Below are 22,856 nucleotides of genomic sequence, written 5' to 3'. Positions count from 1 at the left end.
TTGAGTGATGTGGTTAGGGTCAGTTAACCTCTTTGATTTCCAAATTCGGTTTCCTCACGGTTGGTAAAACCCACGGCTTTGTGCGGGAATTTGCTTCCCGAAGGAAAAAAAAAAAAAAGCAAAATCTCGCCTTGCGGCCTCTTCCCGCCTCCCGGCCGGCGGGACCCGGAACGGGACGGGGGGACCGGGGACGACGGACGCCTCTATCGGGTTCCGCCGCCCGCTGCCGTCCGTCATCGCGGCGCGCCGGCGGGGCGGGGCGGGCGGCATGGCGGCGGGCGGCGCCGAGCGGTACTTTACGCGCTGGTACAAGACAGGTACCGCCGGGCCCGGGGCGGGGGGGTTCCGTGGCCGGTGGGTCGGTGGGTGACGGGTGTTTGTGGCCTGTTGCAGACGTGAAGGGGCGGCCGTGCGAGGACTTCTGCGTGCTGCAGCACTCCAACAGGCGAGTGGTGCTGGGGGGGGGGGGGGGGGGTCCCGGGGAGGGTTGGATTGGGGGGGGGGGGGGGGGCGCCTTCGTCCTCTCGACACCTGGGGAGCCTCGGGATTTTTTTTTATTTTTTTGGAGACGGAAGCGGCAGGCAGCAGTTCTGCTGGAACGCCTGGAGCGAGCGGGAGGGGTGCACGATAGCAGGAGGGTGGCAAATCTCGGCCTTCCTACAGCCGCCTTTTAATTACTACTCCAATAACAACAGTGGAGCTTGAACTCTCCCCCTCTTCCCCAAAATCGCCCAGCAGGTGTTTTTCAAAGGCCCCTTCGGCGCCTGTCACGCTGCCCTAGCGTCCCTGCCTCCTCTCCTGCAGAAAGGGCCCGCTGCGTCAACTTCAACAGCAGAAGAGCAACAGTTCAAAAGGCTTTTCCGTCAGGACACCGAGAAGTCGTCTGTTTAACTTGGTTTCTGGGAAATTGATTGGCTCGATTTGAACAAACGTACCTTTTTCTATATACAACTTAATTGCTTTTAATTCTACATTTGTGTACTACAGACAGTGAATGCAACTTTGATGTAGCTGGATATCCAGTCACTTGGAATAAATCAACCCTGTACCTGGTTTGGACTTCAATAACACGCCTTCCCTTCCCCAGCTCCTGCACCCCCCTGCTAAAGCCTGTTGTGACTGCAGGGTGGATTGATGCCATCGCGAGCCTTTCTGGGGTGGTTAGTCCCCCCAAGGGAAGAACAGAACTGAGCTTTACTGTCCGCACAAAAATTGGCCGTGCCAGTTGCTCATGTGTTGAGGGAAGATGAGGCAGCGTTTGTTGTTCCCAGTGGGTTGCCTGCTCCCGTTAAGAATTCAGCGTAACGGGAAGGGTGTGCTTGGCGCGGGGCAGAACCGTCGCCTCGCTGCAGCCTTCTCCGGGGCTGTTCCATGCGGTTTGCGTTCTTGTTCTTTGGCAACAGAAACCTGAGTACCTGTAAAGAGCAGGTACGACGACAAGAGCAAGAAAGGCCACCCTCGCATCTGCGCTCAATGCTAAATGCGTAGTTGTTAGTCTCAGTTGTCTGATATAAACAACAGTTTAAATCCTGTTGATATGGAAGAAAGGAAATGAAAATATAAACACTTGGTCAAATATCTATAAAGATTATTTTGAATTCTGAAATACCAGGGCCCTTGGCTGCTACAGCAGCTTGGCCAAACGCTCTGTCAAGTATTTTACCATTATTATGTATGGGGCCATGGCTCAGTTTAGTATTTCTAAGCAGTGTAAAATTCTCTGTTGATTTTTTTGTTTTGTTTTGTTTTTAATAGATGACAGCTCAAATAGATGATTTGTCATCTTCCCCTTAGAAAGGGGGGGGGGGGTCAAGAGGAGGCAGCTTTTCTGGCCCCTTTGAGCTGCTGGGGCACGCTGAAAGCGTTCGCCAGGATCCCGCTCCCTCTCGCGGGGAGCTGCACGGCAAGAGCTTCCAAAGAGATGTGACGGTGCAGGGAGATGGATGCAGCACCCGCAGGGAAAGATCGGGTTCTGTGCCGTGGTTTCTCTACAGTTACTGTTCTGTTAATTCTGGTCCTTGCTCTAGGTTTTAAACAGAATAGCTTCATCTCCGTTCATTTATTGGCAGTTCTGGGCTCTCCATGTTTGTGCATTAAGCATGGTTCTAGCCCAGGGATGAAGGTAAGCCTAGTCGCTACAGCTGGGCTTGTCGCAAACTCTCCAGTTTCATGACAAGAAATAACCCTCCTTTAGAAAAAGATAAAAATGCAAGAAGCAGGTTAACTAAAACCCAGATCACCACAGGATTCAGCTGCTGTAACTATTCCCCACTAACGGCCAGTGAGTATCTACTTCAGCTATCAGCAGACAAGTGAACCAAGTATGCTCCCATGGGGTACAACAACAGATAGAACAGCTCTAGCTTATTTAAAAGCTGTGGTTCTGTTTAAGAAGTGTACTGCTTTTGATGATCCAGTCTAGTATCTCAAAGTAAAGCACCTTCCGTGGGGGTTGCTTTAGGTCAGAATGCAATTTTCATTCGGTTTGGTACAGCAGCCTTCAGGTAAGATGCTGTGAAGAAAGTGAGTCCAATTTGATCCTGTATCTGACATTTTTATAAGTAAGCAGGAAACTAAAATTTGTCTTTGATGTACAGCCAGCAATTATCCTTCATTAGCTCAGGTAAATTGTGTTCTCATTATCCTGCTCAAGCCCCATGCTGTCACCCAGACCTGCCTGTCCTTGCTTCCTCCCCGAGCCTGCTAAGTGCCTGTCCTGTGACTCCTGCTGCAGTAAGCTGAACTATCATCAGCTTAACTTTCCTGCTAAACTACACAGGGAAGAATACTCTGCTTTGAAGAGTGAAAGTAAACAACAGCTTTCACAACACTGGAAGTCTTGCTAGCAGTTTAGACTAGGAGCCCAAATGAAGTAGTATCAGTTTTAAATCCTACCAGTATAGGTGGAGAAGGTTGTGGAGCTTGCTTAGACCACGTAAGAGCATGGCTTCTCACAACTACAGCGTAATAATGATGTTTCTTTTCGCAGAATCTGTGTCATTACCTTGGCAGAAGCCCATCCTCTTCTTCAAAGTGGAAAAACAATTAAAAGCATTAATTACCAAATCAGTGCCAACTGTAGCAGACTCCAGAATAAGGTCTCTGGGAAGTCAAAAAGGGTATGGCTTTTTGATTTGGTTAGTTTTCATTTTAATCTCTCGCACTGCCTGAGACTTTCTGTCCTTTCTAGGATAGAACCTTACCAAGTTACCTTTGCATTTTATTTTAAAACAGCCCCTCCACAGCTGAAGAATTTAGACTTTCTCAGGAGGTGCCTGTCTCTCTGTCCCAGCCAGGGTCTCACAGAGCTCCTGCAGCACTGCTGGTTGCCAGTGTTGCTCAAACCAAGGCTAACAGTCCCTGTTAATCATTTTTTTCATAGTGTACAGAAGGACTTGAACATCCCTGAAAAGATAAAAATTTGTTTCCACCAAAATGCTGAGGAGTTGGAGACTACTGTTTTTCTCAAACAGCCCTAGGTAGCAGATGGGCCAATTCAGTGTGTTTCATGGCGGGTTTTCAAATACGTGTAGTTTAACCTGCTTATACTGAAATCAACAGTGCTGGTTTTCTCCTCTCTCCCCTGATTTTAATCTGCTCAAACTACAAGTCTGTTATGCCACAAGAAACTTAATTGTGACTAAATTTGTAAGCTCTTAACAAGCTGCTATTCGATTTGTGCATATTACTAAGTTGGCATCTTCCCTTCTGTAGCAAAGCACAACTATGTAACTTGCAACGACCTGTACCTATCACACTCCCATGCTTTGTTCTGAGAAGCTTACAAACTTAAGTAAGTTGCTGATGGTAATACCTTAAAAAGCCCTGTGTAATTAAAAGTATGTATATATGTTTATTTTTCAAATGCAGGGAGCTCAGTTTTTAACAGAACTCGCCCCTCTGTGCAGGATATCTTCATCAGATGGAGAAGAATACACCATTTATAGGCAAGGTTTTTCCCTTTTTCTTCTTACCTTGACACACCATGCACTTCGACTGAATCTAAACACTTTTGCAGTTGTATACGGGGGCGACTGATAGAAGTGAATGAAAACATTCTTAGCAATCCCGCTATTCTGCAAGAAAAGGTAAGACACTTTCTTGCTTTTTATTTTCTAAACTTTTATTTCACTGCTAACTTCAGTCTTGCTTTTAGCCATCAACCGAGGGATACATCGCAGTGGTTCTACCCAAATTTGAAGAAAGCAAGAGTATAACTCAAGGACTTCTGACGCAGAAGGAGTACGAGGAAGTTTTGTTGAAACGTCTTAATTCTTCTTCATGAAATTAATTATACAGTTATCTGTATTTGATACTAAATAAGCTACTTCTATTGTACACTGTAACTTTCATGGTATTGAAAGGCCTAGAGCCTGTTTTTAAAAGTGGAACTTAAACACTTGATTCATATAAGAATAAACCAGTTCAAATAGTTTGTATATTAAAATTTGCTTTCTCTTTTTCTCTGAATTCTAGCACTACAATTTTTTAAATAAGCACAGAACGATATGTTGGAGAGTATTTATGTTCCACAGGCAGCTTTGCTTCTGCTCAGTGCAAGCATAATACGTACAGAAAAATCGTATGACTTAGCCATGACTTAATTTAGCTAAACTAATACAATATGAAGTTTGACAAAGGTGAATTGAAAATAAAAATGCAACAGAAGCCTACGTACAAAGAGCAGATAAAATTGAAAATATGTATTTCACACCAGGTTGTATTTTCATGGCATCCTGAAGTCAAATAATGCCCTTTGTACAGAAGTTTGTCATCTATTTTCTTAAATTTTAAATGGTATAGTGTAAAGTCTACATAACAGTTCAGTGCTTCTACATGCAATTCAAATTCTGCTCAGTAAGTTTTAATAAAAAAGGAAGCAACAACTGCCGTCTACAAATAAAGATGGTAAAAGAAAAAGGGGTTGAGTCAAGAATACTAATCACTTAGAAATACACTTTTGGAACTATGAATCATGTCAACAAGATTAAAATTCAGCGGTGCAGCTATTGAAAGAGGTTTTTTTTCCTAGAACTACTTCACTGTAGGTATAACTTGTAACTAAGATCACATTTCAGTGCTTTAGCCTTTCAGACTATATTCCTGATTCTGCTTTATCAAATACATAGACTGAAATAGGCCAGAGATGAGTTTACAGACTTCAACAGTAGTGTTACATATAGCATATGCAGCACAAGGTTCTTTATATAAAATGTCTATTAGCAGCATCTTTGGGTTGAAACATCCATTAAGACATTCATAAGCATTAATTACAAAACCGGTATCAATAGTGAGCATAGGAAAGGCATTCACATTATAAAAATACGTAACAATTAGGCTAGTTGGTGGTGTAATTGCTAAGTAATGGGACATCTATTAGATGTGACAAAGGTCAACAGTTTTAATTCAAATTAACCTGGTTTGACTTTCCACAAATGAAAGCAATATCGAAAATTCAGCAAGTGTTATTTTCAAATGGGAGTTCCTGCATTTCTAAGTGCTATAATTACTTGCTCTCTAAAAACGTCATGTTTGTTACATGATTTTCTAAAGACTTGATGCCAAATGTCTCAGCTCTCCTTTCTGGAGTATGTGCATTTGTACCAGTTCGCATTCTGTCTTCTCTCCACGGTGGAGCAGGTTTAAGACAGCCATTTCCTGCTTTATTCTGTATATTAAAAAAAAAAAAAAAAAAATTCTTAAAAACAAAGAAAAGAAAAAAACCCCAACAAATAACAACAAAAAAACCAACAAAAAACCCCTTTAAAATACTGCAGATGAACCAAGTACCTTTCTCAGTAATTTGCAGCAAAGTGGAAGAAGTTGGCACAACAGAGTCATCACGTTCCTTGTTTTCAGAATGCATGCATCAACCTAAACAAGACAATTAAGAGTAGTGTAAGACCACTCATTACTTTTATTAGTCAATTGTTCAATGCATGAGATGATAATCTATTTCAAACTTGAATAGGTAATGTTTGTCCTTCATAAATCCCTTCTAATCAAAAGGCTTTGCCTACCTTTTTTGAATTTCTCTATATAGTACGCATAAAGCAACAGCATCCCTTCTGTTAGCCGAAGACTTGAGCTAGGAAGCAGAAGGGAATGACATACATCCCAGGAGAAGGAACTAATAATAATATAATATTAAACAGTAATAGAAGTGTCTTGGAAAGGAGCTCTTGCCATCTAAGTATGATTCATCACAATTCTTCATGTTTTTCCTTTTGTTTTATGTCCTGTCAGCATGATTTAGAAAGCCATGCATCATGTAAGCCTTACCCTGGTACGAGTTACACTAAAAGTTAGCTAAATCTTAAAGCACTTGAGTTACACCTCAAGTCTAACCCAGCAGAGGTCACAAGTCTGGGTCCTCAACAAACATTAGTTTGATAGCCTGTTATCACTATGTAGTGATACATCACTCTGTATAAACAGACTGGAGTTCCCATTTACTTTAGCTAGATAGTGTAAACCAAATCAAGCAGTAGCCCTGAGGTGCTCAGTTTGGTTTTGAGTGGCTTGGATGCTCTATAGCCAGTTTCAGTCCCTGCTGTAATATTGAAAACATCTTTTCCATAGCTCATTGGAAACAAACATCCAGGTGCACAGAAATGGTCTTGCTCACATCGATCATACTGCTGCTCAGGGATACTTAAAAAGTTCTTCAAAAAGCCTGACCTCTATTCCCTGCTAAGGTTTGCAGATCTACTTCTCATGGTAACAATGCCAAAGCTTTTATGGTAGCTGTATACATATTTACTTGTAACAAATACGAATAATATCAGAATAAGCTACCTACCTACCAAGAAGCAAGCATGTATTTCAGTAATAGAGTCTTTGGGGTTTGGAATTTGTTACATTTATGTTAAGCATCAATAACAACAGAATAACAATAATTATTACAGTGGTGGAAATACAAATTACCCTCATTAATACTTTGATCACTGAAGTCTTTTCTTAGTGAGGTACACTTAATTACAGTGCATATCTCTCTGAATGAAGTTCTAGTGGATTACAGTATTATTATATACAGTATTACTCCATCTCATATTATTCAGCTGAAAATTCTCAGTTGCAGCATGATAAGATTCCTGTACCTCTCTTTATCTAGTGAGTAAGTTGAGGGAGTTGTTGACAGAAGTTCTTTGAAAAGAGTTCTCAGCAGCAAAAAGCAATATAAAGTAGTGGAAGCCTATGGACAGCTGTCCACATTTGGGTTTTTTTTAAGAGCAGTCCAGGAACATCATTGTCTTGGGAAACATTTCTGTAAACTCTTTCACTAACAGTGAAATCCAAAACCCAAATAATAATTTCAGTACTTTTAGTAGCAGGAAAGAAAAAAATCCTATGACTTATTTTACTGATTCTTAAGACTCTAAAAATGATAAGCTAGGGGTAGGGAAACTGTTCCTTAAAACATTAATATCAATGATCTGTCCGTGGCCACTGGGCCAGTTATACGTAACAGATATCCATGCTCCCTAAAGAAAACATTCATATAAGCCTGTAGAGTAATACTATCCAAGCTATCCACTGGCAGGCTTCCACATATGCTGGGTGCCAGTGTCCCATATTTTGCCTCCTATCAAACTCTCAGCATGAATGAGGGTGTCAGGTCTGGATAAACTTCACTGAAGCCCTTCTCTGGTAGTGGGGAAAAAACAAGAAAAAGAAAAAAAAAAAAAGCTAGAAAACAGTAGCACCCACGCTAAGAAAAATCCCTTCCTGAGACAAGACAGTGCAGTAAATGGCTTGGATTACAGTCATCGCCGATGGATGTCCCAACAGATAAAACATTTTCAGCAAAGGGAACAGTTCTTGCTGTTCTTCCTCTATACTTCATACATCAGCTTCTCAAAACGTGCTAAGTGCAAAACAGCACTTCAGGTTGAAGTAAATTCCTCTTCTACATAAGGAACACCAATGATGACATACTGCACAGCAGAAAAATGCTTGCACAACAGCATAAAATTTTGTACTTATTAATTTTTATGGTCCTCTCTCAATCCAAGATGTTCAGCTGTCATGAACTGTTTCATATTTTAACAGGAGCATAAATTTGTAAGTTACTATATTTCAAAACAAGTTAGGTTTTACTTTCAGGATTATATATAATTTTTGCCTTACCTTCGTAAATGTAGCACTTTTACCCTGAACAGAAGCCTTAGCTGTTATCTGGAGCTGCTTGCACATAGAGATCAGTTTTTCAGCCTCCAACAGAAGCAAAGGTTTGTCATCATCATGTACCTGAAATGTGTTTCAGGAAGACAAAACCACTCTGTGTTTAAAAACTCCAATATTAAGTTAATGGAGAAGACAGCACAACCAGCTTTTAAGCAGTATGACTAGTGTCATAAGCTGAATGGCTGTTTGAGAGGTCATACATCACCTGATCAGAAAAGGCATGAAGAGCTGAAGCAAGCTTTGTGCCCTCTGTAGCAAAAATCTGAAAGGGGGAGAAAGCATGTAACAAAATGAACCACAATGAAAGATGGGGATCTTCTTCCTTGTTGTTTTAGTAAATCGTGTGCTATAAAGTAAAAAGCAGGAAATATTTGTGATAGTTGTTTACATTTGTAATTAACAAGTCAGCCATTTGCAGTGACTTCTGAAATAACAAGCTACACTACAAATTGCCATTCTCCCAGATAAGCAAAGTTTAAAGGCTTTACCTTTACGTATAAAAAAACCTGACCTCCAATTATTTTTTGCACTGTAGCAGCTCACAAGGGTTTTGTGGGTAGATGACACCTGCCATGTTTTTTTATTGTCCTGACAAAGATAACCAGTCTCCTGTTAAACACAGGCACATATCTTGGAAATACCATGCCACATTCCTTCATTTGGCTCCTTGTCTTGTGTTTGCATTATTCAAATGTTTACACCTTCTTTCTTTCCCATGAAAATACTGCTGCTCAGACTAGGATGAAGCATCCGTTAACACTATCAGTGACTGAGCTAACTGACACAATAAATACTACTAATGCACTGAAGTCCGCCATAATGCCAGGTTGCTATTCCTACCCCTAGCTGGAATCTGTCAGTTTAATGAACACTGTCTTAATCTACTACTAGAACACTGAGAAGTTAGCTTTCGGGAAGTACGTACTAGAGTTAGGCTGCTTAAAATCTACAGTTGCCAGTCTGGTACACTGTACTTATGTGTAAGGAATCAGAGAGTTAAGTTCCAATTTGTTCTTCATTCAGAGTGCCTAACTCCTGTGTTGTTAAAAATGTATTACCTCTGCTTGATGAAATAAATCTTGAGTAGTTTTCAGAAGTCCTTCTCCTCTGTGGGAAATAATGAAAGCAGAATATATGCCATGTATAGACTGCAGATTATTTTGCCTGCTACTTGCACAATTTATAGTATTTCTCTCTCTCTCTCATGCTCATTCACACCACTGAACTGTAAAATATCACTCTTTTAGAAGATACTATGCACAACAATAACTTAGTACAGGAACTGCATTTCAAAATATTATATAAACACCTCGGTGGCTAGAGCACTATTGGGAAATTATCAGTGGTTCAGCTCTCATCAGCTGAACAAGGACAGAAATCCATGTCTCTGGCATACTGAGTATTATTGGATTAGCAGGTAAGAAAAAATCTCAACTCTTACAAAAAACCCCCCTGAGTTCTTCAAATAAGAAAGCTGACATTGCATGGACAAGTTTCAGAACACCTTTTAGTAAAGCAAAGATCAGTAATTCTAATCTAGCTAGATACCTGTGCTTTAATTCTCTTAATTTTAAAAGTATTTATGAACATGCTTCTTAAAATATTTTCCATAGCCAAGAGACATTTAAATAGCTGTTCTGCAACAAAACAGATGTTTAGCACTTAAAAAAACACCCTAATTTTATTATTAAACAGATTAGAAATTTACAAGAATTTGTAAAGCGTAAGGATAGACATTAAAGCTCCTTTTTGAATGTGTCTCAATTATTATACTCTGAAAATGAAATTGTCTTATTTCTTATAAACACTGTTAATGCTCTTCTTCCAACCAAAACATGCTGCATACAGTGTAATTACCTGGTAAATAAATACATGGAGTAGGCCATACTTGACATGCCTTGTCCATGCTGCACGATCTCATTCTCCTGATCCTCCCATTTCTCCGTCTCAGAATCCACATCAGATGTGAGGAGATGCAATTCTAATCCAAGTTTTGCAATTTTTGCCTGTTCCTGTAAATGGTAACCGTAGTTATGGCACTTGAAAATACATTCTTCAGACAAGATAAAAAAAAAAAATTAAAAAGTTTTTTTACTAAAATGATGGCATCTTACCTCAGTATCTAGTTTGACTGGCTTTAATGCTTTCAGATTTGCATTATGCTTCTGTTTCAAACAAAAAATAGTATTTTTAAATAAAAGGAAATAGAAATCATTTTACTAACAAATCATAAGAGGTGGCTCTAAACTCAGAGGCAGGCTTTGCAGGAGAGTTCCAGTGGTTCAAACTTTTCAGTAGAAGCTGAGAACCTGTTCTGATCTGGCTGTCCTCCCAAAACGACATGTGCAAACAGGGTCTATGCCTACAGACACCCTAAAGTTTCAGGGGAAAGACCTCTTCCACAGTTCACAGACTCCACTTCCTCATGCAGTACCATCTCTTCCCCTTACCCTCTAAATCCTCAGTAATACTTAGGACTAAATAAACAGTCTTAATCAAGTACTGTTGCACTGATTTCTCCATCAAAGATGATACTGATACAACAGGGACTTGGAAGTTGATTTAGCTAGTAGCAAGCTGATCTAGGGTACAACCCATGTAAATGCTAGTGTGATGATGTAGCTCATTATTCTGTGTCACTTTGTTGAAGTAGCTGGACACAAATACTGACACTTTGATCTTTTTATGGGTTTCCTTCTTTTATTTAAGTCATGAGCTATCTGAAATACCAGTCTGGCTACAAGCCAAATATTGGCTCAGATTAACTAATAATTAGTGGTACTGATGTGAGTGGACTATCTGGTTAGGCAGAGCTTGCCAACTGTGTAACACATATAGAGTAATACATTATTTGTTTCAAATCAATCTGCATGTAGAGAGTAGCAGTTCCTGGCTTTAACTTCATGTGCTGGTGCTGTCACTGTGCAAAGACAGCAAAAACTAACAAACATGGCAGCCACAGTCCACATTCAGAAACTGCACAGGAGCACAGAGGAATGGAAAGTACAAAGTTGGTGTCAGAACTTGGAGAGGTGTGAGCCACTGGAGGAGGCTGGATGATAAGAGTGCAGGACTGAGATCCTTGTCTGAGAATCTGAAAAGAGCTGCTATTCATTAGTGGGAGGACTTGGGCAAATTAAGCTCAGTAATGCCTGCAGGGGAAAAAAAAAAAAAAAAAGGCACTATTCATTGTGAACAGCATCAGAAATAAGCTCCAGGTGCAGTCTCCATCTCTCACTTCAAAAGTTTGGGCAAAAATTAAATACTACTATTGAAGTTCCTACTGCAATTTTCTGCTCAGTTTAGCTTTCATGCCACTTGTCTTTTCCCATCCCCAAATTTTTAAATATTCTGAATCTTATTAATGACTACCCAGATTAGAAACCATAATTCTGCCTGTGTATTAGAAATGCTGATCTCGTATTGAAAGATTTAGTAAAAGGTGGAAGAACCGATACTCCTAATTGTCATTTAAGTTTGACCATACTGTGTATTAGAAATGCAATTCAAGAAATGCTGGGTTTAAGGCAGAGTCTCAAAAGAAGAAAGGAACACAAAGCCAAACTAGATTTGTACATAAACACAAACTTTGGGCTACAAGGTATGGCAAATATTTAAGCTGCTGAGTGAAGGGTGTTCAAGAAACCCAGCACTCTAGCACAGGTAAGTTTTTCAATCCACCGATAACTAAAGAAACTCAGAACGTTTTTCAGATTTGTAGTTTTCTCCGTTCTAGTGTTCACTTACACTGTTTGAATAGGACAATTGGTAAAAAACAGATAAGCAGTTATTTTGCTTTTAGAACATGATTTGACACTTAATACTATAGAGAAAAACACACCTGTGCATTAAGCACACACATGAATCATCACTACTGCTCTGTCCTCAACTACGGTGTAACTCTAGGATGCCACTCATTACCAGCAAACAGCACAGGTACAATTAAACAGACGTAACCAAATATGTAATCTAATTAGATTGACAGGAACAGTGTGGCTTTTGTGCAGGGACAGCGTGGGCATTAGCCAGGCACAGCAGACCTCTGTGATGGCAGTAGGGAAAGAAGAGGCAGTAGTACCGAGAGTCACAGCACTGGGAAGAGAGGCAGTTCCAAAGGTTAGTGCGTATAGTTAGGCAAAGAAATTACTCTGTGAAGAAACTCTGTTGTCTTATGGACATAACCTGTATTTCCTGTCTACTTTCAAACTGTATATTAATCGTAATTTCCCCAAAACCATGCATATAGCAAAATCCAAAAGAAGGCAGCAACCTTTCAAACAACAACAAAGCAGAACTGTTTAAATCCTGGGAACAAAGTTCTTATTGAAAGTATTTTTAAAAGGCATATGAATCAATAAGTGGCAATCCGACTTCTTTAAATTTTGGCTGACGTCCAGAAGCTATGTAGCTTAGTCAAACCAGTGAGGGACAAAAACCCCATCAAAAGTCACTGAACCAATCTATTTTCCAGCCTCAATAATATTTAGTTCCATAACTGTGAAATTCACCCATGCTCACCCAGCCTAACATTATATTCTATTTAAATCCGTAGATTGGATTTATAATGTATGACCTTTTCTCTTTTCATTAAGGGTCAGAAGTAGCATATTGTCTTTGAAGTCACAGAATTGCACAATGGGAGACATGGAGACAGGGGATCATTTCACACCCAAATTCGTCAACGCTACAGGTTAAGGAAAGAAAGCAAGGAGAGAAGGAAACAAGCTAGAGCTTACTGTACCTTCTGAGACCATTCTTCCCCTTTTTCCTACCCATGAAAAGATTCAGTATGTAGCAAGTGAATCAAACAACTGATTACAGGATACTAACAAGGTTTAGGAAGTTTCCTAATACACAGATGCTTTCAGAAACAATGTAGTATCAATTATAATCAGCTAAGGATATTAATTACCTCACAACTAAACCTGGACATTCAGTGTAGCTTTTTTTCTCTGCATTAAAATCATCTAAGATCAAAGAAGGAAACAAGAACCCATTATTTGAAGAGCCTACAACAGGCTTGAACATGTCCATTTGTTCCAAATAGGTCAACTTGGGCAACAGCATTAAAAAAATCAGATTACTGAGACTTATTTTCAGTATGTTGCACCATATTCTTACTGTTTTGATAGTAACAATGCATTTTTTATTATATAGCATGACAGTTGAGTATGTGGTAAAAAATGTCATATTAATGAACAGGAATTACAGCTTATGTACAATCAAAGTGATTAAAGTGTATTAAGTAACTAGTTACCCTAGTTTTCAGTTTGTTATTCATTTAATAAATTGACAAAGTTTGGTATTTTACTGTCAGCCATCCAGTCAGGATGCATGTTACCAAGATATTGCTATGTCCTCATCAAGGTGTGAAAAGGGAAGAAGTCAATTAGTTAATATCCGATATAAAGTAAATACAACAATCCCAAAAGCAACTTACCCCTGGTCTGGGCAGTGATAGGTAGACACGCTTCTCTCCTATGAAGAACACACATATTTACACCAAAATTTGTATGCAGATTTTAATCAATGGAATCACATGCCTTACTTCATCCATCCTTAAGTTGCAATACTCTAAAAGCAAATTACTTACCTGTAATTCCTCCTCTTTGAATATTGCAGAGGACTCCCTCTCTGTCTCGTACTTCCAGAGAGAAACAAGCCAAGAACTCTATACTGTTTGGATTTTAGCTCTCAGCAATTGGCAGTTAAGAAAGCTCCTCTGAACAGTTTCTCTCAATAAAATTTCTAGTCCCCTGCACGCAATCCACAAGCAAGTAAAGAAACTCTCTCCAATGACTGCGGAGCTATCGCTACATGCACTCATTTTGTTGCAAAGTACAGCACATACAATAGTAGTTCCATGTGAGGCTTTTCTTGGCATGGGTTGGATGGTCTAAAATTTGGAGTAGGCAATGCCACTAGTGAGAAACACCTAGGCAGGTTTTTCTAAGTAATGCCAATAAAACCCTCATGTTGTACCATACTATACGTGTCCCACGTGCACAGTATTTTATGAAGAAAAAGGTTCTATAGCATTTTACACACTTATTGAATTATTTCTTATAATCCCAGGAGCCTCAGATATTCCAAGTCTAAGCAAAACAAATGGGGAAAGAAAAAAAGTATCCTTTTAGGTCTTACCTAAAAGTGGGTAAGAAGAGTTTATTGGCAAGAGGAAACAGTGCCTGGGTTAAGAGCCTAGGATTAGAGCTCCAGTTACCAGAAGACTTAATTATCTATGAAGACTTACATTTATTACAACAGATTCAGGAGAAGAAATAAAATTAAAATAAAATGAATAAAAAACTTAAGAATTAGTGAAAAATAGATTTTATATAAAGAAACAAAGGGCTACTATAATGGATATCGGTACCAGGTTTGCATACAGATGGTGCATCTCCACAGATAAAGGACAAGCAACAAACCACCCTACAACTGCTATTTCCTCCTCTTGTATCAGCTCCTAGAGAAATTTCATTCTGAGTCCTCAGAAGACAGTTCTCTTGTGGATTCATCATTTTTTGAAAGTATGCTCCTTATCTCCTGACACCACAGAAAGATCATGAGCTCCATGTTTAGGCAACTGACTCCTAAAAACCAGATTTCAGTAAGTTGACAAGAGTCCCTCAACCCTCTTGATAAGTATGAAAAATGTAATTCTTCCTTTTTAAGATCACCTCTTCCTTCCTCTACCCAGTTTTGCAAAAGATGAAATGAGCTATCAGGGCACAAGCTGCCTAACTATTTTTTTTTCAGAAGGCAGAGTTATTCAGATATTAATTACCCAAACATGCATCCAAGCAAGATTTCTCACTAAAGACTGATACAAATGATGAGAAGTGATTTACTACATCCTATGTATCAAAACATCAGCTAAAGGGCATGTAAGAAATCATGTAAGACATACCAAGAACAAAAGCTAACTTGTAAGTTTAAAATCCTGTAGTATAAAAGATCTCCTTGGTGCTACATAAAAACCTGTTGTGCTATGTTAAAAAAAAAAGTTCAAACACAGAAAGCTTTGACATAACAAATGCAATACAGATGCGTAATGAGAGGACTTACTACTCGCACACACCAGCTGGGCATTCAGAATTATGGAAACCAAATGGAAAGAGGTGGTGAACAGAAATAAGAAAAAAAAAAGTTTTTTCTTTTCAAGCAATTCCCATTATTTGGCTTTGCAAGGTTTGGTTGCTCACCATATTCAGAAAGAGGATCTCACTATTAATTTCTTGGAACACTTAAAAAAAACAACCCAACCCCAAAAAACACACAGAGAAAAAAACCACCTCACTGCACCCACAGATACCGGACCTTTCAAAGGAGCAGATCAACTCAGGCCAGAGATAATCCTACTTCATCAGAAAATACTTAATTACATCAGTATAATCACAGAACTTATATCTGACTCCAGTAACAAAACACACATATATACTTCTTCAGGTATTTAATTTCCTTACTTTGTAAGTCAGACCTTTGCTTAGTAGCAAAAGGCTTTTCACCATATTATGAACTTCCTTTTATTTATTCGAGTTTGCCTTTGTTTTTCCTACTGTTTTTCTCTAATATATTTTTCCTTTTTTTAAAATCTAAAATTAATTTTTATATTTCATCTTCTTTGACTTCCAATTTTCCGCTTTCTAGTAGTTCTAGTCATGTTTTTCCCTCCAAAATGTCTCTATTTCAACTTCTAAATCCTGCTTTTGATCTCACTTCTTATCTGAGAGTAGGATGGCTGCATCCCTGCTTCACCCTTCTTTCTAGAACTCTAATTTCTAAATTCTGAAGTTCTCATCTGTATCCCCTATTCATCAACTATGTCCCCCCCAAATCCTCATGATCATTTAACTCCCCTCAAATTAAGTAGGCAAAACAAAAGGGGAGGGCCAAAAAGGAAGTTCTCTTCATAAATCACTCTCTCACTTCTGACCAAGTTACAAGGGAGCAATCTGGGGATTATTCACATTCTTCTCCAGCATGTTGAAACCAAAAAGTTAGGGGGGAAAAAAAAAAGAGAGATTGGCTGACATCCAGCAGATCGGATCAATGAGAGGCACTTCCGTTAGGTGATTCATCTCAAAGTGCAAGAGCCTCCCAGTTAAATCTCTAACCTAAACTAGCAATTCTGAGAACAAACTGATCCCTTGGCAGCTGAACCAGCCCCCCCCCTCCCCGGGGGCCCTCACCCCTTCCAGCACCAACCCTGTGCAGAACAGCCCCCCCCCATCACCCTAAAACCTGTGTCCTGGCCTCAGCTGGGATGGAGTTAATTTGGCCAGGGAGCTGGGAGGGGGCACAGCTGGGACAACTGACCTCAACTAGCCAAGGAGCGAGAGATGGGGTGGCGAGAAGTTGCACTGTGCATCACTCCTTTTTGTACATTCTTTTATTAGTACTATTGTTGTTGTAACTTCTCTCCTTGTGTTGTGCCAGCAAACTGCCCTTATCTCAACCCACGAGGTTCCATCCCCCCCCGCCCCTTACTTTCTCTTTTCTGATTGCCTTCCCCATCCCACCAGAGGGGCCACCTGGTACTTTGTTACTGGCTGGGCTGAAACCACAACAGTCCTTTTGGGCACGCAACATGGGGCATGAAGGGTTGAAATAACGACAGATTTGGCCAGAGTGTGTTAAAACAGACTTGTTATACACATTTCTTGTATTAATTAAACAGTCGCTGGTCACGTTGGCTCATTTGTTCACATGGTTGTGTTGCGTAAGTTCTTACATGCTCTATGTATTCCCTGCAGTGATGTTTATCACCTCTGGGAGAGGGATCTGGATTATCATTTTGCTATACTGGGTAATGTCGATTTTTGAAATGATTACATCACTGGTCATGAGCTGGTATTGTATGCAACGCTGATATCATTCCTATACCTTGGGCGCCTTCTATCTGAATTTATTGGTAATGGCACCCAACCTATGGGGAAGTCAGGGGGGATACTTCCTCCAGTTCGCTCACCTCCCCTTCCGGCTCCAGGGTCATTACAACAGCTTTCGAGAATTCTGATTATCCTTGGGATGTGCAAGCCAGCATGCTGTTACTGCTATGTCTCCTGAATGTGTTTCAGGTCTTGTTTAGCACTACAAAAAAGTTTTTTTAAGAATACGACCCAGAGATCTGCCCCAAGGCTGGATATTCATGGGTGGCATGGCATGTGGGAGAACATGGGCAGGTATCTAGAGAACTTCTCACCTTCAGTGGCTTGGAACTTCACTCCCGAACAACTACAGGACCCTGATAAAGTGGTAGAATATTTGAAAGGAAAATGCTGTGGCTATTCCAGGGAGACACAACTTACCACACTGTGCTGGGCACTGGCCAGTATCTACCAAACACTGATGAAGCACCCTCAAGCGGAAAGGATGGAAAACAGACTTACAGGCACCGTGGCTATTCAAACCCCAGCAACAGGCACTGCGGCTGAACCAGAGAACCTACCTGTGCCAGTATCAGTCGCCCCTATACAGAAGAAGAAATACACAAAGAAATCAGTTTGCTTAGTGAGGGATGAAGGTGAACCACGGTCATCAGGAGAACAGGAGGAAGAGGCAGAACCCGAAATAATCACCCGATATCTATCCCTGAGTTGCACAATATGCAAAAAGATTTTGGCAGCCATCCAGGTGAGCACATTGTTACCTGGCCACTCCGATGCTGGGATAATGGGGCCAGTAGTTTGGAATTAGAGGGTAGGGAAGCCAAGCAGCTGGGTTCCCTGCCTACGGAAGGGGACAATGACAAGGCAATTGGGAGAAAGACACAAGTCCTCAGCCTCTGGAGGCAACTTCCGTCAGGTGTGAAGGAAAGAGACCCCATCAAGGAAGAACATCAAAACAACCTGCAGGTGGATCAGGTGGACCTGGACTGGCAACATAAGGGTGAGCTATTTATAGTTTGGTAGGCCCATAATATCTCAGGTCATCAGGGAAGAGATGCAACATATAGATGTGCTTGTGATCGAGAGGTGGACTTGACCACGGACACTATTGCACAGGTTATACATGAATGTGAAACGTGCTGCAATTAAGCAAGCCAAGAGGATCAAGCCCCTGTGGTACAGAGGGTGATGGCTGAAATATAAACATGGGGAAGCCTGGCAGATTGACTATATCACACTCCCACAAACCCCCAGAGGCAAGCACCATGTGCTTACAATGGTGCCAACAACCACTGGATGGCTGGAAACATATCCCGTGCCCCATGCCACTGCCAGGAACACTATCCGGGGCCTTGAAGAACAAGTTTTATGGCAACATGGCACCCCAGAAAAGAATTGAGTCAGACAACAGGACTCACTTCCAAAACAACCTCATAGACACCTGGGCCAAAGAGCATGGCATTGAATGGGTATATCACATCCCCTACCATGCACCAGCCTCTAGAAAAATCGGACAATGCAAGGGACTGTTGAAGACTACACTGAGAGCAATGGGGGATGACACTTTCAAACATTGGGATACACACTTAGCAAAAGCCACCTCATCAGTTAATACTAGACAATCTGCCAATCAGGCTGGCCCTGCCCAACCAAGACTTCCACATACTGTAGGAGGAGATAAAGTCCATGTACTGGGCACAAAGAGTATGTTAGGGAAGACAGTCTGGGTTAGTCCTGCCTCGGGCAAAGATAAACTCACCTGCGGGATTGCTTTTGCTCAAGGACCTGAGTGCACTTGGTGGGTGATGCAGAAGGATGGGGAAGTTCAATGTGTACCTCAAGGAGATTTGATTTTGGGAGAGAATAGCCAGTGAATTAGACTGGGTGATGTTATTTGCTAAATAACCCTGCCACTGTATGTCTTTACATCTATAGTAGCTATATGCCATATCAATGGTATTACCTTAAGAATTACCCAAATGACTGAAGGATGGACTTTGAAACTGAGCAAAGCGCAGCAGTGATGGAACTTGAACTGGTGCCCAGCAATTTCCTCAAGATCAACATCTTCAACCCGCAGACCACGGGCATGGGTTGCACCAAAGACACCAGGTGCAAGCTCCGGAGGCAGCAGGCAACAATCCAACACCATATACCATCTCTCCTACCCTGAAGGACTATTATGACAGACAGAGCCCCAAAGTCATGGATTAAATAAAATCGATGGACACAGTAGAGGGATGGACCATAGACTAAGGGAACGCTATTCATGTGGGTGGGTGTACATATATATATCTATATCTGTATATATATCTCAAAGACAGGGAAAGTGGCAGTGATTAATTGGAAAGTGTAGGATCTGGCCATGATGTAGATGGTATAGAATAAGGGGTGGATAATGTCCTGGGTTTGGTTGGGATAGAGTTAATTTTCACAGGAAGCTGGGAGGGGACACAGCTAGGACAGCTGACCTCAACGAGCCAAGGGGCTATTCCATATCATGTGACATCATGCTCAGTATATAACTGGGGAGTGGGCTGGGGGGGTGGTCTCTCGCTTGCTCTCTGTGGGGGAAGTGGTAGAGCATCAGGTTCTGGGTGGTGAGCAGTTGCACTGTGCATCACTTGTTTTGTATATTCTTTTATTAGTACTATTGTTGTCGTTGTAACTTCTTGTGTTGTTGCAGTAAACTGTCCTTATCTCACCCACGAGGTTCCATTTTTATTTTATTTTTTTCTCCCCTTTCTCCTTTCTGATTCTCCTCCCCGTCCCACTGGAGGGGGCGGGGAGGAGTGAACAAGCGGCCTCATGGTGCTTCATTGACGGCTGGGCTTAAACCATGACAAAGTGTTTTAGGATTAAGCAAAAAAAGGCAAACGCTACCTCGCTGTACAGTTTGGCACAGCACAGGAACATTTTCAAAATACACGGGAGGGTCACTGAGCTGTGGTGTGCTCGTCAACCTCCCCCACCCCTACGTGCATGTGCACCCCCCTCCCCAAGCCAAGCCCATTTCAATTTAGGCATGATCTGGTGCGATTACATTAAAATTGAGTAAAATATTGCTTCACTTCCAAGCTAAATCTGGCTCTCTATCTATGTGAGTTTTGGCCTCAGTATGAGAAATACTTCATTTGCTGATATGAAAGAAACACTGGATATGGAGTTACGCAATTGCTCATAAAAATAAAGAAATGAGTAGAAACAATGTGAATCTACTGTAATCAGAAAAATGCTTCTTTTATTTGATGTGTCCAGCACATTTAGTCACCATTCAATTTTTGCCTCTTGAGCTGTATTCTGAACTCGCTAACAAAGCCAAACATTTAAATTTGTAGTACAAAAATACAAGTTTTTAAACCGAGGAGAAAAAAAAAAATATATACCTTCTTACTGTAATTCTATCTTGTTACACACAATCACAATTCTACTAGGAATAAAGCACTTGTTACATTTTAGTCTGTAAAATAAAGACACTTTTACCAACCTCAACAAGTATCATGAGTTACAAGAAGAATAAAATCTTGTAAAATACTGTGAAACTTCATTGTGTTTGGAGGCAAAAGTTTTGTGAATGCCACTCCTCTAATCTCTTAGCAAACAAATATTTTAGTTTAATTTATTTATTGGGTCATCAGTCGTGTTTTCTAGGAGAAAATAATGTTGAAAGTGGCAAGGTAACGTTAGGGTATTTTCTGGAAGCAAAAAGGTGTGGGTATTTGGGTGAAATTTTTCTCCTTTTTTTTTTTTTTTTTGACAAGAGTCACTCTGAAGTCCAACAAGAGAAAACAAGCAAACAAAAAAAAGATCAGCCCGCAATACAGAGGAAAACTTTGTAGAAGACGGGTGGATATAGGAGACCAGATTATTTCTAAGGAGATAACTGACAGTTAATACAAAACAATCCAGATTCAGAGAGAAGTCCCTTACTGGGCCGGGCCATAAGACAAGGAAAACAAAGGCGTGATTTCTTAAGCATCGTTTTGGCAATACAAGACCTAACACACCTGAGGCCACATAAAGAACAGAAGCTATGCTTACTATCTTGCCAATGGTGGTATCGGAACACTTTATGCTGAAAGAGAGACTGAGACATTAACAAGAACAGACTCATCTGGCTATGCCAAACAGGAGAAGACAGTCTTCACTGCACCCAGGCCCACACACACTATAGCCTCCGACATGCTTAGCTACACCTACCCATTCTCTTCTCTCTCCTTCAAGCAATGACATTGGGTTGCCTTGTGAAATAATGCTTTAAAGAAACTGAAAAGTACCATTTGCAGAAAATGGCTGTTACCTGCTGTCAACAGTCACAAGAGGAAAAAGTTACTAACTACAGGAGAGGCTGGGAATCTGCCACAACACTTCAAGAACTATTTGTTTGGAGAGCCAAGTATATGCTTTGCTGTGGCTGCATGATTCTCATCCTATTATTTTTAAATACAGTAATACATATATATGTATACACACACATGCACACATATATAAAAATTCAACCCTGCTAGACCATTGTATGAATATGAAAAAAATCAGATACTGCATGATCAGCCCCGCAAATTCCAAATATTTTGTAACACATTAATGTTAGAGTAATACCATATTTTAAGTTGCACTATATACAATTTAATGCTATGTTTAAAGAAAGTCAGTGCGTCCTTGGCTCCCCAAGCAAACAAAAAAAACACTGAAAGTTAAAAGGCCCATAAACAGGATCTCTGATTGCTACACATCTTTATATGGCATTCCAGACCAAGGTGGAAGAACAAGTAGGATAACAATAATTTATTTCTCAAACACCTCAAATTCCCAATAACCTGCGCTACACACAATTATTGTAAACCCACTCAGAAATTCAATATATGCTTTCCCTTTACAAGTCTTCAGGCTCACTCATACATTCACCTAGCAACCAGCAGCAACAATATAAGATATCACTGCCCTGTAGTTGGTTGTTTACTGTCCTCACAACAAAGCTGGCAGAAAAGAACTGTTCACACAAAAACCTGAGCGAGTATAGGAAGTTAAACTAACAAACTCTAAAAATGAAAAAAGGTCTCACGTTAATAGCAAGATGAAATATTGTATCATTGATAAAGTGTCATCTAACCTGAATAAGGATTTACTTTTTCTGTATCTTAGATACAAAAAAAATGAAGTCCCTGTATTTAACTAAATCTAAACTTTTAAACCTGAGTGATTTTCTTAAAAATACAAGACATTCTTTATTATTATATATTACATTCTATCTGTATGCAATTATACCTGAAAGACTGAAACAAACACGTAGCCGCAAGAAGTATGACAGGCTACACTAAAGACGTAATTTGAAAAAAAATTGTCAGACAAAAATGAAAAACAAAATGGCTTCCATTTTAAAGGTAAATTACCCTATGCTAAAAGTAAACACAGATTTTTTTCTTAAGATTCCAAGGTTTTCTTCTACATGTTGTACAAATACCAATAAACTTACCAACCAGAGAAAATATCCCAAGATTGTGCAGAGTCGTCAGAGATTCCATCCAGGAGAAAGGACAGCAGTTTAAAAATCAAATAACTACATTCACTATATTATGAAGTGAATACAAGGCAAGCTGACAGTATAGAATATATATATGTATATATATTTTCCAGAAATACAGGAAATGAATTAAACATGTCACACAATTCAAGTTATATGTTGATTGTCATGAACTGATAGGTCCTAGACAAACCAGAAGGTGGGATGAAAGCCCTGCACCCCTAATATTTGGACACTGCTGCCAAAGAGCTGTGTTG

At 40.2% G+C, this 22,856-nt stretch overlaps 2 protein-coding genes across 2 annotated transcripts in view; one reads left to right on the top strand and one right to left on the bottom strand.

Annotated features, from left to right (window-relative positions):
- Positions 1-206: 206 nt before the first annotated feature.
- ABITRAM (actin binding transcription modulator) lies at positions 207-4,447 on the top strand. The gene is made up of 6 exons (XM_069778778.1): positions 207-317; positions 394-445; positions 2,990-3,119; positions 3,871-3,947; positions 4,019-4,088; positions 4,157-4,447. Exons 1-6 carry the CDS (start codon positions 269-271, stop codon positions 4,283-4,285), a joined length of 507 nt encoding a protein of 168 aa, XP_069634879.1. The 5' UTR covers positions 207-268; the 3' UTR covers positions 4,286-4,447.
- Positions 4,119-22,856, bottom strand: part of CTNNAL1 (catenin alpha like 1) — a 63,018-nt gene continuing 44,280 nt past the window's right edge. The window contains exons 12-19 of the mRNA XM_069778777.1: positions 13,628-13,665; positions 10,302-10,352; positions 10,045-10,199; positions 9,246-9,294; positions 8,393-8,449; positions 8,131-8,250; positions 5,791-5,874; positions 4,119-5,668 (exon numbers count right to left, since the gene is read on the bottom strand). Of these exons, the coding sequence (XP_069634878.1) occupies positions 5,507-5,668; positions 5,791-5,874; positions 8,131-8,250; positions 8,393-8,449; positions 9,246-9,294; positions 10,045-10,199; positions 10,302-10,352; positions 13,628-13,665 (716 nt within the window). The 3' untranslated portion in view covers positions 4,119-5,506. The remainder of the gene's footprint in view (positions 5,669-5,790; positions 5,875-8,130; positions 8,251-8,392; positions 8,450-9,245; positions 9,295-10,044; positions 10,200-10,301; positions 10,353-13,627; positions 13,666-22,856) is intronic.

Source organism: Haliaeetus albicilla, chromosome 3 (assembly GCF_947461875.1).
Source record: "Haliaeetus albicilla chromosome 3, bHalAlb1.1, whole genome shotgun sequence".
In the NCBI taxonomy this organism is placed as follows: Eukaryota; Metazoa; Chordata; class Aves; order Accipitriformes; family Accipitridae; genus Haliaeetus; species Haliaeetus albicilla.
This window is presented reverse-complemented; position numbering and strand designations above follow the sequence as displayed.